The 14,287-nt window shown below is 42.2% G+C and overlaps 1 protein-coding gene across 1 annotated transcript in view; it reads right to left on the minus strand.

Annotated features, from left to right (window-relative positions):
* The window catches only part of WAPL (WAPL cohesin release factor), a 47,236-nt gene that overhangs the window by 18,176 nt on the left and 14,773 nt on the right, over positions 1 to 14,287 (minus strand). Inside the window, 7 exon segments of the mRNA XM_015823440.2 lie at positions 304 to 646; positions 1,906 to 2,017; positions 7,144 to 7,280; positions 7,404 to 7,553; positions 11,164 to 11,259; positions 12,311 to 12,429; positions 12,610 to 12,678. Coding sequence (XP_015678926.1) covers positions 304 to 646; positions 1,906 to 2,017; positions 7,144 to 7,280; positions 7,404 to 7,553; positions 11,164 to 11,259; positions 12,311 to 12,429; positions 12,610 to 12,678 — 1,026 coding nt within the window.

A 14,287-nucleotide genomic window follows, 5' to 3' on the forward strand; every position in this document is an offset into this window, starting at 1 on the left:
CCGGCGGGTGCCTTACCTCCCTTGGGCTGGGCCAGCTGGTGGTCGGCCTGCTCCGTCTCTGCCGCTTGCCAGCTACGCCTCGGCCGGCGCAGGGGGCGGAACCACGCATGCGTGGCGCTCCCGGGCAGGGAAAGTCCTCGACTTACGACCGGTTGGGTAGTCCTCGACTTACAACCGGTTTAGTCCTCGACTTACGACCAGTTTAGTCCTCGACTTACGACCGGTTGGGGGGCCGCGGCATTAAAAAGGTTGAGAACCACTGCTTTAGGGCATGTCCACCAGATATGATAGTAAGTACCTGGCCTTTGTTTACATTTCCAGCAATTATTCGAAGTATTTTTAAACATTTTCGCTAATCTTACTGGTGTCCATTTCTCTGTATTTTCATGTGATTAAAAAGAAGGTAAAAACCGGCGCTCACCGTTATATTTTCGAGATCCAGGTGTTTATTATGAACAGTTTCACAGAGTCTCCGGATTTTTTCCTTGATTTTGTTCATGTCTTTTTCATTAAACAACCTGGAGGAGGAATCCTGCTCAAGCTCCAGAAGTCTGATCATTAAATCTAAGCTGGCTCGGTCTAGATCCATGTTTAAGCGATCTCTGCTCAAGATATACATTAAAGCTGCTGTACAAAGCGATAAGTTCTTCATCAAAAGAAAAAAGAACAGGAAAAAGGAGTAAACACTTGAGTAGGAGAAACTGAGGTTAGGCTTCTCGTTTCAAGACGTTTTTAGAAGAGCCATATATAAGGTTAACAATGATTCAGGGTTATGGATTCACAATTCAAAACGAAACCTAGGTTTTAGGGAATTTTACTATGAAATTGTTCTATTTCGCTTAAAATATTTTTCATTCAGAATACAGCTGTCATGTGTCTGATTAATGAAACACTTCAAAGAACTTTCAGGCATTTTTTTAACCTAAAAAGCCCTTATTTGGTGTTACGGAGTGTCAGCACGGCATGGAGAAATGCCAAGATCTGAATTTCCCTTCCTTTGCACATAACATTCCAGGCATTTCCCCTCCCCTATTTTGGGGTCATGATTCACATTTTCCAATTAACCTGGAGGGCAAAGATTCACTTCCGTTCCCTTCCGCACGCTTTTCTCTCCTCTCCCCTTGTCCTCGGAATTAACTCTAAAAGTACCAGACAGTTCTGCATATTTTGTCAAAGCAAGAATATTCAATATTAGCAGCATTGACAACAGCTCTATTCACTTGAAATAAGTACCGTATTTTCCGGCGTATAAGACGACTTTCTAAACCCTGAAAATCTTCTCAAAAGTCGGGGGTCGTCTTATACGCCCAGTCGTCTTATACGCCAGAAAATACGGGTATTCTATTTTATTCCTTTACACATGTGGTTTGGCCTATTATTCATCAAGTTTTCTCTCCCCCCCCCCTCGCTCAAACTCTATATTTTAACTGGAAAAGTTGGGGGTCGTCTTATACGCCCAGTCGTCTTATACGCCGGAAAATACGGTAACTTCTCCTTAAGCTTAGCAACAGTAGCAAAGGCAATTTCATGCATATACCGTATTTTCCGGCGTTTGTTTTCTCTGTGTATTTATTTCTTTCAGTTTGGTGTTTTTTTTGTGGGTTAAATGTGTTAAACAATTCTTCAATTGTCCAGAGTTGTTAGGAGTTGGGCAGCGTATCAATTTAACACATTATTATTACGTCATGTGTTTAAAAACACAGGAAACCCCGCAAGCGGCACCTTCACGATTATTTTAAGAGGGGTGAGAGCAGCAGCAGAAATGGATAAAAAGCGAAATAAAACGGTATTTTTAGTTTACGGTTCCTAATCTTTTTAATATATGCAAAAATATTTCCCTTAGAACAATAGGTAGCTGAAAACACAGTTTTGAACTACTGCGAACGACACGAGGCAGAGACGTACCTGGTGGTGCTGTGAGTCATCCAGGGTTTTGAAGACCATCGCAACCATCCCATGTGCTCTCAAATGCATTCGGAAACTGGGCATGGCGCACTTGGTCGCCAGGCTAATAACACTAGAATGAATGAATGAAGCAAGATTTAATGAGAACTGAGCAAACAGGAAAGCAGAGAGAGAGATGCCAGATCAAAGAGAGCTGTTTACGCAAAAGAGAAAGCAGTAATATACTGTGGACCCATCAGAAAAAAATAAAACTAAAAATGTACACATCTTTATTAGAGTCTGTTAAGATTTTGAGCTCTCTAGGACTGTTCATCGGACAGAATGCTATGAAACCGCATATATCAGTGGTGGTGAACCTTTGGCACGCGTGCCAAAGGCGGCACTCAGCGCCCTCTCTGTGGGCATGCACGCCGTCGCCCCAGTCCTAGGCCTTCAGCTGGGTTTTACCAAATACCTCCTTCGACCAGTCCGCTCCCACAGAGAGGGCCTCCTTAGGGTGCCGTCGGCCAGTCAATGCCGGATGGCGACCCCCAGAGGGAGAGCCTTCTCTGTGGCAGCTCCTGCCCTCTGGAATGACCTACCCCCTGACCTACGTACAACTGCGGACCTGTGCCTCTTCCGCCGAGCCTTGAAAACCCATCTATTCCATGTGGCCGGCCTGGCGTAGTTTTGATTGTGTTTTGGTAGAGGTTTTTATATGGGGTATTTTAGAGCAGGCTTTTTATTTAATATTTATTGTGATTTTTATTATTGCCTGTTCACCGCCCTGAGTCCCGTAAGGGAGATAGGGCGGTATATAAATTTAAATAATAAATAAATAAATAAATAAAACCTTTTCGCTTTAGGCCTCCGCCGCCATGCGCCAAAAAAAAAAAGTTTAATCAGTCAATTTCAACTTCTCGCGGGAAAAAAAAAAGATTTTGCAAAGTTGGAATTGATTGATTGAACTTTTTAGTCCCACCCAGTCTGCCCTTACCACCGCAGCCACACCCACCCAATGGACCACACCCACCCGGCACTCGACGATGCATAAGTGGGTTTTGGGTTGCAGTTTGGGCACTCGGTCTCTAAAAGGTTCGCCATCCCTGACATATATGAATCCTTGGGAAGGATTATGCAAAACTGGAAGGTTGCCCACACCGTTGTAACATTTTGCTCCTAATAAATAAATCACTAGCTTAATCAAATGAGACCATTCTGTAAATTACTTTTTTCTTGTTGTTTCTCTTTAATCATAGTTAACATGCTCTCAATAACTTTGGGGGGGAGGGGAAGTAAGACACCATCACGACAGTGATGTTTAGCTCCGTTTCTAGCTAAAAACAGATTAATTCTGCCTAGTTACATACTGACAGGTTCAATACTGAGTCAAGTTGTATGCATTCTGTGCTTTTTAAAAAAATCAGTAAAATGAGCGGCATTACAAATTGAAATTAACATTACTCAGAATGGATGCAGTCGTTTAAGGAAGGTAAAATGACTAAACAAATACACTAATCTTTTATGAAACATGAGATGCCTCTTCACAAATCTCGTATTTCATATAAATGGGGGTTTTTTTCCAACAGAAAACCTATCAAAAACAGACGTACAGCTCTCGCTTCCAAGTAAGAAAAATGAAGTCATTTCATTTTCAAGAACTGCTTGCTTTTTTTTTCCCTGCTAAACATCAGGAAGAAAAGCATTCTTCATTCGTACCATTCATTCTGCTAGCTGGATTTCATCTTCGGAATAAGAAAATAAATGCCCCAAATATTGTTTTAAAAAGTGTTCAAAAATCACTCAGTATTATGAAAGGCAAATGTGCAAATTGCTTAGTCTTTTGGGTTTTCTCCGTTGGTTTCGAAGTGTCTCGGATTTGACGTTCCAACGCTCTTTAAAATGTTTTGTCACTAAAATACACATTGCAAGAAAAGGAAACACATAGTTTTTCTTCTATGATTTGTCTATGAAGTGTAAAAGGTAATCAACTGCACTAAAACGGCGCAAAAGAAAAAACAAACTCGTTGTGGCACTTCTACAAGGAAGATCCATCAATGGCTTCTTCTCCCAGTAATTTTGACTACGCTACGCCTTGAAATTAGCAGAACCCTAGGGCAGGGGTAGGCAACCTTGGCTCTTTTATGACTCGTGGACTTCAACTTCCAGAATTCCTGAGATGGCATGGCTCAGCTTGGAAATCTCTCTCTTTCTCCTCAGCATGGCTGGCTCAGGAATTCTGGGAGTTGAAGTCCACGAGTCCTAAAAGAGCCACGGTTGCCTACCCCTGCCCTAGGTCAAATGCATCTTATAGGAAGCACTGTGAAGAGAACAGCAAACCCTACCACCCAACTCCATCCTTATCACACATTCCTAAGGCCAGGATTAGGTGTAGACATTCAACTGCTCTCTTTTGGCAGGCTAGAAGTGAACCAGGCGTGAGACAACAAACATAAATAGCTTTGTTCTTGGATCACCTATCCCGTCGTTCTTAAAAATATGTTGGAACTCCAACTTGCCATTTTCAGTTATCACGTTCTTCGGAAATGCCAACTTCTGGGAATTACAGTTCTAGTTTACCAGGACGTGGCCAGACTGGAGAACAACATCCAGACTGTAGTCAGCTTTGCTTAACAAAGCTTGGAAGCCATTAGCCTATCCTCCCTGGCTAATTCTCCCATTGTTGTTGTTAGTTGCGAAGTCATGTTCAACCTATCGTGACTTCATGGACAACGTTCCTCCAGGCCTTCCTGTCCTCTACCATCTTCTGGAGTCCATTGAAGCTCACGCCTGCTGCTTCAGTGACTCCATCCAAACACCTCATTCTCTGTCGTCCCCTTCTTCTCTTGCCCTCCATCTTTCCCAGCATTAGGCTCTTCTCCAGTTGAGTCCTTCCTTCTCATTAGGTGGCATCAATTCTTACAGTCCATCAATTTCCCTTTTTCTTCTGTGTCCCCCCCCCAATGTTGAGTAAAGCCGAGAAGCTCCCAAACAGACATCCGCAAGATCACAAACATCTCCAAAGGGGGCCGTGTGCTCAATGAGCCCATCAAATAAGGGGCTGTAAAAGCAGCGGGGAAATCCTGACAATCACACATAGCATTATTGCGCGCTCATCGTTGTCTGGTTAAAAAGAAGATAAGGGTGGCAGAAGACCCCTCTGGAAGTGGTCATCGCCGCTTCGTTAGTGCAAGGGAGAATGTCAGCTTCAGTGAAGCAAGTTCCTCAGGTGCACACACACACACAAGCTGAACTCACCTATCATGCTTGCGTTAACCGCAGTTGATTTAACAAGCCCCGGTGTCTAGCTTCACCCATCCAGCTAAGCCAGGGGTGTCAAACTCAATTCCATTGAGGGCCGTCTCAGTATTGCGGTTGCCCTTGGGGGGGCCGGGTGGGTGTGGCCAGGGTGAGTGCGGCCTACTGGGTGGGCGTGGATGAAGTGGGTGTGGCCTACTGGGTGGGCATTGCCAGCTCTACATCATTCGCGTCAAGGGTGCCTGTGGGGGCCTGGGCAGAAGTGGGACAGATCTGAGGGTCTCTGGCAGAAGGGGGTGGGACCGGGGCAAGGGCCAAGGCATGGTCCATTTCTTCATTCCTCACAAAGGGTGACACCTCCCCAGCATGCACCCAGGAGGCGGGGCCGATGTGGCAGGGGCTGGTTCCTCGCTGTTTCTGGACGGCCTTGTGGAGCTAAGACTAAATGCGTTTCAGCATAGATGGCCACCACAAAATTGTACATTGGCTCCCGGCCGGCCTGAGCCAGGGCCAAGGCAGCCGGGGCCGTTCCCTTGCTGTTTCCAGGATGGTTTCGTGGGCCACATGAAACCACTTCGCGGGCCGCATCCGGCCCCCGGGCCTTGTGTTTGACATGTCTGAGCTAAGCCAACGGCAATCAACTACATGATGGTTTAGCAAGATCTGCCCACTGAGCCGCATCCTAATATGGTATCAACTTGCTGAAAGGACTGAAGCATGGGAGGTTTTCAGAGGCATCACTTTGTGTCAAGTCACTCACAAAACTCCACCTTATCATGAGGATAAGGTTACCCTGCAATTAGGTAGCTCTTGATAGCTAGAAAGCAGAGAGGAGACCAAATAACATGAAGGGTCTTCCTCTCTGCTCCAGCGTCCACTGCTGTTGGAAACCGTGTTTCTACTGGTGACTTGCAATGGAGATGAGTGACAATCTATATGTTGTGATTCCTCGCCAGCCAGTGGACCCGGCAGCTGAGTCTGAGGAATCAGAAGAGGAGGAGGAGGAGGGGCCTGGAGTGACATCAGAGTCAGAGGAAGGCTCTAAGGAGCTCCAAGACTTACAGTCTGACGAGGAGCCTGGCCCCTCTACTCGCGCTCAGGCTGAGACACAGCTGTGCTGGGAGTCTGAGTTGGACAGTGATGAAGAACAGCTGGGACAAATCCAGGATGCACAAAAACGCTGGCAAGAAAAGAGAGCAGGACAGAGGAATGCAATGGGGCGGCTCCAAAGGCAAAGGAGAAGGCATTAGGAAGCCACGCCTTGGCTGCATAATAAAAGGGAAGGTATGGGAGGTGCTGGCTGCCGAAGGCAACTATTCGTGTTGAGGATGGAGTTTCTGTGAACTGTGTTTTGTTTGTCTTGGACATTGACTCAGATCTGTGGAGAATAATAAGGGGATTGGTTTTTTCCTGTGGTTCCAGCCTGCTTGTTGGAAGAGGGGCTTCTCCTTGTGAGCTTAACAAGGACTCACGTACGCTGGGACAGAACACTATATAACATAACTGTTACTGACTTTCAGCCCAATTAGGGAGACCCTATGGCTTGGGACAAAAAGAAGACACACCGGGGCCTTTCTTGACATTTACAAGAGCCTGACTCACAACACTGGAGGGTCCCCCCAGAGTGTCACATTCAAAACAGCAGGGACAGCAAGCCACACCAGACAGCAGAAATACAAGGGGATGAGTTGCTATACGAAGTAGGTCAGAAAGATGGCAGATGATGCCTTTCTTGGTCTCCATGCAAAGTGGTGGCTGGACTCTGTCTATGAGTCGAGTCACGTACGCTCTCTTAACTGAAACATGTTTGATGTAGCATCAGTAAGACTTTTGCACAACAGCGGCAATGTAAAACTTCTCACAGTCTCCAAGTTGCCAGTTTCAATTAATAAACAGCTTCCTTCCTGTTCTCACCTCCTGACGCCACCGTATCACGACATAACCATCTATGGAGGTTAAGGAAGAAACTATCCAAATATATATATATCTTATATATCTTACCTAAGGCAACGGGTGTTTAGGGGCTGATTGCTCTTCAGTCCACTTAATAAATACTCAATATCGTCCGTGAACTCTTGGTTTTCCCCAAATTCTACCACATCATTGAAGTGTTTCACATGTTGTACGACAGTGTATAACTGGAAAACAAGCAAACAATATGAGATTTCTCAGCTTCTCGATGGAATATACAGTATGCCTCAGATGTTTACCTTAAAAAAAACTGTATTGTGGAAAAACAGAATGTGAGTTGTTCCACTTACTTCTTTGTCTTCTTTCCTACATTTCAAGGCAGTTACTATCTCCTGATAGGGCTGAGTTGGTAGAGTCACAGTTTTTATCACTTTGGGAGGTGGCGCTGGAGCCTTGAATACCCCATCGTCCTTCGGAGCTGCCTCTTTTGAAGACCTGGCCTGTTAATTACAAACAGGGATGTTCAAGTACAAGATGGGAAATGTTTCCCTTTTCCACAAGACTTTAGAACAGTGGTTCTCAACCTTTTTAATGCCACGACCCCCCAACCGGTCGTAAGTCGAGGACTAAACCGGCCGTAAGTCGAGGACTACCCAACCGGTCCTAAGTCGAGGACTACCCAACCGGTCCTAAGTCGAGGACTTTCCCTGCCCGGGAGCGCCGCGCATGCGTGGTTCCGCCCCCTGCACCGGCCGAGGCATAGCTGGCAAGCGGCAGAGACGGAGCAGGCCGACCACCAGCTGGCTCAGCCCAAGGGAGGTAAGGCACCCACCGGAAAAGGGGAAAAAAATGGCGGACAGCCTTGCTTGGCAACCCCCGTGAAATGGTCGATCGATCCCAAATGGGGTCGCGACCCATAGGTTGAGAACCGCTGCTTTAGAAGACGTAAGACCAACCCTTCAAAGATGTCAGTGCAGCATAAAGGAGATAGTGTTACACTTTTGAACTGTTTATTCTGAAAGGTTCTAGTGAGCAACTGAAACAAATGTACATTTCTTCCCATTCAAATAGAATAATAATAATAATAATAATAATAATAATAATAATAATAATAATAATAATAATAATAATAATAATAATAATAATAATAATAATAATAAATCCTACTCCTGAAAGTGTTGTGCAGCGATTCTGTCTTCTTCTCCTGAATTGTATTTTTTTATTCTGAGGTTGGCAGGAAGGCAGAAGGCATACGGTAGAAGAAAAACATGGAGGGTTGATTAAAAGAGGAAGCCAATATTAGACAGGTAAACAGGGGTTTAGCACTTTATAAAGCCTTAGTAAGGCCACACTTGAAATATTGCATCCAGTTTTGGTCACCACATTACAAAAAAGATGTTGAAACCTTGGAAAAAGTTCAGAGAAGAGCAACTCAGATGATCCAAGGCTTGGAGACTAGAACATAACAAGAACGGCTGTAGGACTTGGGTTTGGCTAGTCTAAAGAAAAAGAAGAAATAGGGGAGACAGGATAGCAGTGTTCCAGTATTTGAGAGGCTGCCACTAAGAAGAGGGGGTCAAACTATTCTCCAAAGCACCAGAAGGCAGGACAAGAAACAATGGTTGGAAACTGATCAAAGAGAGAAGCAACCTGGAATTAAGGAGAAACTTCCTGACAGTGAGGACAATTAATCAGTGGAACAGCTTGCCTTTAGAAGTCGTGGGCGCTCCATCACTGGAGATTTTTAATAAGAGGCTAGACAGTCACTTGTCTGAGATGGTATAGGTTCTCCTGCTTGAGCAGGACTAGAAGACCTCTAAGGTCCCTTTCTATTCTATTCTATTCTATTCTATTCTATTCTATTCTATTCTATTCTATTCTAAAGTAAAAAGTCATTTATGTCTCAAATTCACCATTCTATATATATCTCAACTCAGAAGGAAGTCCCAGCCTCATAGTTCCAAACTTTCTAGGAAACCTGCACTGCCAATCTTTCAAAAAGAAATTATACTATTTTTGCACTTAAATTCTTATTTTTGGCCTTCCGCTTCTCTTAAATTGAGGGGGTAAAATTAATGTTTTATTCCAGCATTTATTCCACAATTTATTTATGCTTTAAGATAAGGTTTCCCAATCTTAGCAATTTTATGCTAAGCTTGGGGGAATTCTGAGAGCTGAAGCCCACGCATCTTAAAATTGCCAAGGTTGGGAAATCCTGCTTTAAGAGATATTCCAGTGTTAATCCTGAGTATGTATTTGCTTTGGTTAGACAATTTATTGAAGAATGTTATATAGGAAAAGAGGCCACCAAGGATTTCATTTTGAAGATGTTGGTTTTATTTACCCAGATTTTCCAAAATATTACTGGGCTCATCTTTGGCACATTTATGTAGAATGAAAATTTAATAGAATGCTATCTATTCTCAGCTTCATTGGAAAGCTTCATTTTTATTTATCTCTAACAGAGTCTTAGAAAATGCTTTGGTCAATATATAATAAAAAGGTGATTCATTTCTGGGACAAACACATTTAAGATTGGGTTTTGACATCAGAGGTCATAAATATTTTACACTACGGAAGAATTCTTCAAAAACCGGCGGTCGAATATTCTATTTGAAACTGCGAGAGAACTCAGGAATAATTTAAATCAATTACTTGGACGGATGGGCGATGAGCAGAATTTTTTTTCTTGCTGACAGGCATTACAAAAGGGATGTATATTGATTTGCTTCACATAGTTATGATTTTCCAATTTGGACGGGCACAAATTGGTCTGGGAAAAAACACATTTAAGAAAATCATACTATCATATCTGGTGGATATGTCCTAATGCAAAGAAATTTTGGTTTAAGATTCATATATGGCTGGAAAAAGATGACTAAAATACAGATAGAATTTAAGCCAGAACTGTTTTTGTTAGGAATATTAGGACTTAATTATGGTAAAGAGAATGAATATTTAATATTACATGTACTGACAGCCGCAAGAATAGTATTTGCCCAATTTTGGAAAAATGAACATTTACCACCGGACCAGATTATAATCACAAAAATTCTAGAATGTGCAGAAATGGATAGATTAACTTTAGAGATTAAAGAGAAAGAAGATTTAGTTTATTTCAAAACATGGGAAAAAATTTTATCAATGGTTAGCAACACGATAGAGCGAGAAAAGATGATGAAATTTAACAGGATGAATGGTATTGATTGACTAAGCTTTACTTTTATGACTATTGCTATTATCAGTGATTATAACTGTTTAGTATTATATTAATTACTGTCATTTAATATTTGTAACCGGACGATAGTCTGCTTGCTAAAGCATTGAATTTTTGTTGGGGGTAACCCCACTACTGTACCTATCCCTACCCTCATCCCAACTCCATTCCCTAACCCCATCCAATATCCATACTGATCTTACCCCTTCCCATCCCTTATAAAACTTAATAAAACATTTATATAAAAAAGAAAGAAAATCTCAAAAAAGGAGATATACTTGAAATGCATGTTATAACTGGAAGGAAAGAGTTTAGCTACTCTCTTTATTCCAAGAGACCATGTTAAAAAAAAAAACTGAAAAGGCTTTTACATTTTCTGTGGGGAAGGGACTTTTTTAAGAGTAACAAATGCTCATTTACCAAAGAGAAGAAGTCTTTTCGTTTGTTTCCTATAGGAATTACTTTGTCTTCACTTTTTTTTAAAAAAAGTGCCCAAATTTTCTGCAATTTAGGGAGAGGGTAGTATTCAACATGGATTACCACCCCCTTATTCCTTTGGCTTTGGCTAACCTTTTCCTGCTGTTCTATTGAGAATTCTGTTCCAATGCAACCCAAGCCAATCAAGAACATTATGAGTGGGTTTGTTTCATTCCAAATTTGAATCAAAGCACATTTCCTGCTCCGTGCGCCTTCCGGATTCCATTATCCCTCTCTTTTGCATGGCACAAGTCTGACCATTTTTAAGTGAGCGTTGTGATGTCAGAAATTCGGTTCCAGAACTTAACCACTAGAATTGGCAACCGTTGTTCAGAATATTTCTTTCTGCTGGTGAATGCGCGTGACTTTAAACCTTTGGATTTTTAAGAAAGGCGGTATAAAAATGTCATACTCACTGGAACGTTGGGATTTTTCAGCACTTGTGATGCTGGAAGAGCCTCAGATTCTGGCTGGTTCCAATGTCTAGCATTGTACACAGCTTTTGTTGGTGACTGAAAATCAAAACGGAACATTAATGTCTGAAAGAAACCCAGTTCGTTCTTCAGAAATACCGCACGTTAACGGTAGCAGTTAATAGGAGATTTTAATAACCAGTTTCTTTTCTCAAAATATTCCCTCTTAATAAGGGAATGCTAAGAAATATTCCCTTAAACTATTTTCTATATTTTAACTTTGAGTTGTAAAGATAATCCTCCCACGTCAGAACGGAAATCCCATTTCATTGCTTCAAATTCTGAGAATACGTCACTGGTCTTGTAGATTTTTAATGAAAAAGGTATTAAGAGAGAATTTTTCAAAATTATTCCGAAAGAGTAAATGTTGAAAACAATTTTAAAAAGTCCCACATATTTTATACCTTTAAATTAATGTAACAAGCGGTGACACAGTATATGAGAACCACAAAATCATTTAGCATTCAAGCCCTTGTATTAATTAAATATGCTTTATAGTTCTCCAATTGTTAAGAAATTATACAATATTGCACAGATTAAACAAAACTTCCAAACACCTAGCACAGGGGGGGGGGACCCTTGGCTCTTTTATGAATTCTGGGAGTTGAAGTCCACAAGTCATAAAAGAGCCAAGGGTCCCCACCCCTGACCTAGCATGTCATGTGAACCGGCCCTGGTTGCCACCATCACAGCATCCCACGGTTATGTCATTTGATTTGTGACCTTCTTGGCCAGCTTCCCACAAACCAAGTCAGTGGGAGAGCTGGCAGGAAGTCAGAAGTCATACTCATGTGAAGTCCTCACTTAACAACAGAAACTGGGAACTGCCAGGACTATCGGCCCTAAGCAGCACAGATCACCAAAACGCCATGCTTTATGACCACATTGCTTAGTGATAGAATTCCCGTCCCAATTACCATTTTCAAGTAAGGACATTTGCGACCCACCATGAACTGCAGGTGGAGTTTTTCGTGGTTATTATTGTCTTTTTTATAGTATATCATGGTTAAAAAGGCTCAACTCTGTCTGAAAAACCGCGTCCGAAGAGGCAACTAATTGATGAAGTTGGTTTTTTAACGTTCCCACTTACCCTCTTTGGTCCGCTAAATATTTTCCGTGTATTTTCTTTAGACTTATCGCCTTGTGAATTGGTAGATTTCTTATTGCTTTCTGGAACGCTGGATGGATCGTCTGCAAACTCCATCAGCTCTGCAGGAATAAAGGTTACAGGGTTAACAAATAACAAATCTCATTTTTTTTTAAAAAAGGAGTCTGTTTCAAAGGTGGAGAGATTAAACACAGACTAAGAGCATCTGCTTGAAAAAGCAGCAGTATTTTTGACAGGAGGGTGCTAAACAAACAAAACAAAGAAGTGGCAGCAAAATTTACCTATTTTATCTCCAGGAAAACGTACCGCCACCTTCTTTTGACTTAAAACCACAGTAGCTTCAGGCTGTTCTATATTTTAAAAGAGGAACAGAGGACTCCGAATTACAACTACGGTTGAGTATGTAACATTCCCCACAATGATAAAAATAAAAAAAGAGGGAGGAAGAGTTGTGAAAGTGAGTCACCTAAAAAAGGATCCACCGAGAGAGTGCGGGTGAGGAGGAGGGAAGACATGAAATTACAACCAGGGAGGAAATAAAACTACTCCTTCTTCTTGTTGTTTTTAAAGAAAGCCGGAACCTTTCATTTGAAGTAGCGGTGTGTTTGGTGAGGCTGAGAGGAACTACTGAGAAATAAAATGCTAGCTAACCGCCAATGTCCATGCCACCCACAGCAGCTCTATAAAGCAATTTTCAATTTGTAAGAGTAGAAAGCATTCTAATTTAGCATTAGCCGAATGCTGAGTGCAGTTAACATCCAGCTTCAGTTTGGCTTCGTGGACAATAAAAGCTGAACTCACAAAGGAAAAACACAATAGAAGCTGTCACCATAGGCATGGCTATATATACAAGCAGCAGAACTGACATCTATCTACCCCCAAAAGCTAATGTATTTAGATAAATGCTCTTTCTTTCCTCAGCTGGTGAAAACATCAGAATATCTATAACGTATTAATCAATGAAACAACTGGACTTCCATGGGAAGCAAAAGGCAATGATAAAATAACAACACAAAACTTAAAAAATTCACTTTACTCTCAAAACCCCAGTAAAAAACCTCCTAATGAACTGAAAATATGTACTCTCGTTCTATATAATAACACTCATTTATTAAATATAAGGTGACCAATCGTCCTCCTTTAGGGAGGACAGTCCTTCTTTTGTACTCATTTAAATAATAACTGATAGGCATGTAAGCATAATTACAATATAAAATGTTATTGTTACAAATGTTTTTTATTATGCATTTGTCATATTACAGTGTATTCTGTATTGTTGCAATGAATAAAATGTTTTATTTACGATATTTTTTTCTTCAATTTATTTGTGCCCTCCTTTCTCATTGTAAAAAAGTTGGTCACCTTATTAAATACTACTGTGTTTTCCCCGAAAGTAAGGCCTACCCCTAAAATAAGCCCTAGCTTGATTTTTTGGGGGGTGGGCCTAATATAAGCCCTACCCCCAAAAGAAGCCCTAGTTTTGGGGCAAGGTACAAACCTAAAAATCAAGCTAGGGTAGGGGTGGGGGTGTGGAGCTGCCCCACGCGCCCCGCACCCACTTACCTGGCAGCCAGGCCTCCCCTTGCAGGCCCACTTCTTCTGAGGTGTCTTCTGCAGCCAGGCCTGCTTTCTCAATTACAGGCCTTTCCGGAAGGCCACTGCAGCCGAGAACCGAGCTATGGATTCAATCTATAGCTCAGTTCTGTAAGGCCACTGCAGCCGAGAACCAAGCTATGGATTGAATCCATAGCTCAATTCTGTAAGGCCACTGCAGCCGAGACCCAAGCTATGGATTCAATCAATAGCTCCCTTCTGTAAGGCCACTGCAGCCGAGAACCGAGCTATGGATTCAATCCATAGCTCAATTCTGTAAGGCCAGTGCAGCCGAGAACCAAACTATGGATTCAATCTATAGCTCAGTTCTGTAAGGCCACTGCAGCCGAGAACCAAGCTATGGAT

The sequence above is a fragment of the Protobothrops mucrosquamatus genome, unplaced genomic scaffold (genome assembly GCF_001527695.2).
Source record: "Protobothrops mucrosquamatus isolate PMUCROS unplaced genomic scaffold, P.Mucros_1.0 scaffold1876, whole genome shotgun sequence".
NCBI lineage: Eukaryota > Metazoa > Chordata > Lepidosauria > Squamata > Viperidae > Protobothrops > Protobothrops mucrosquamatus.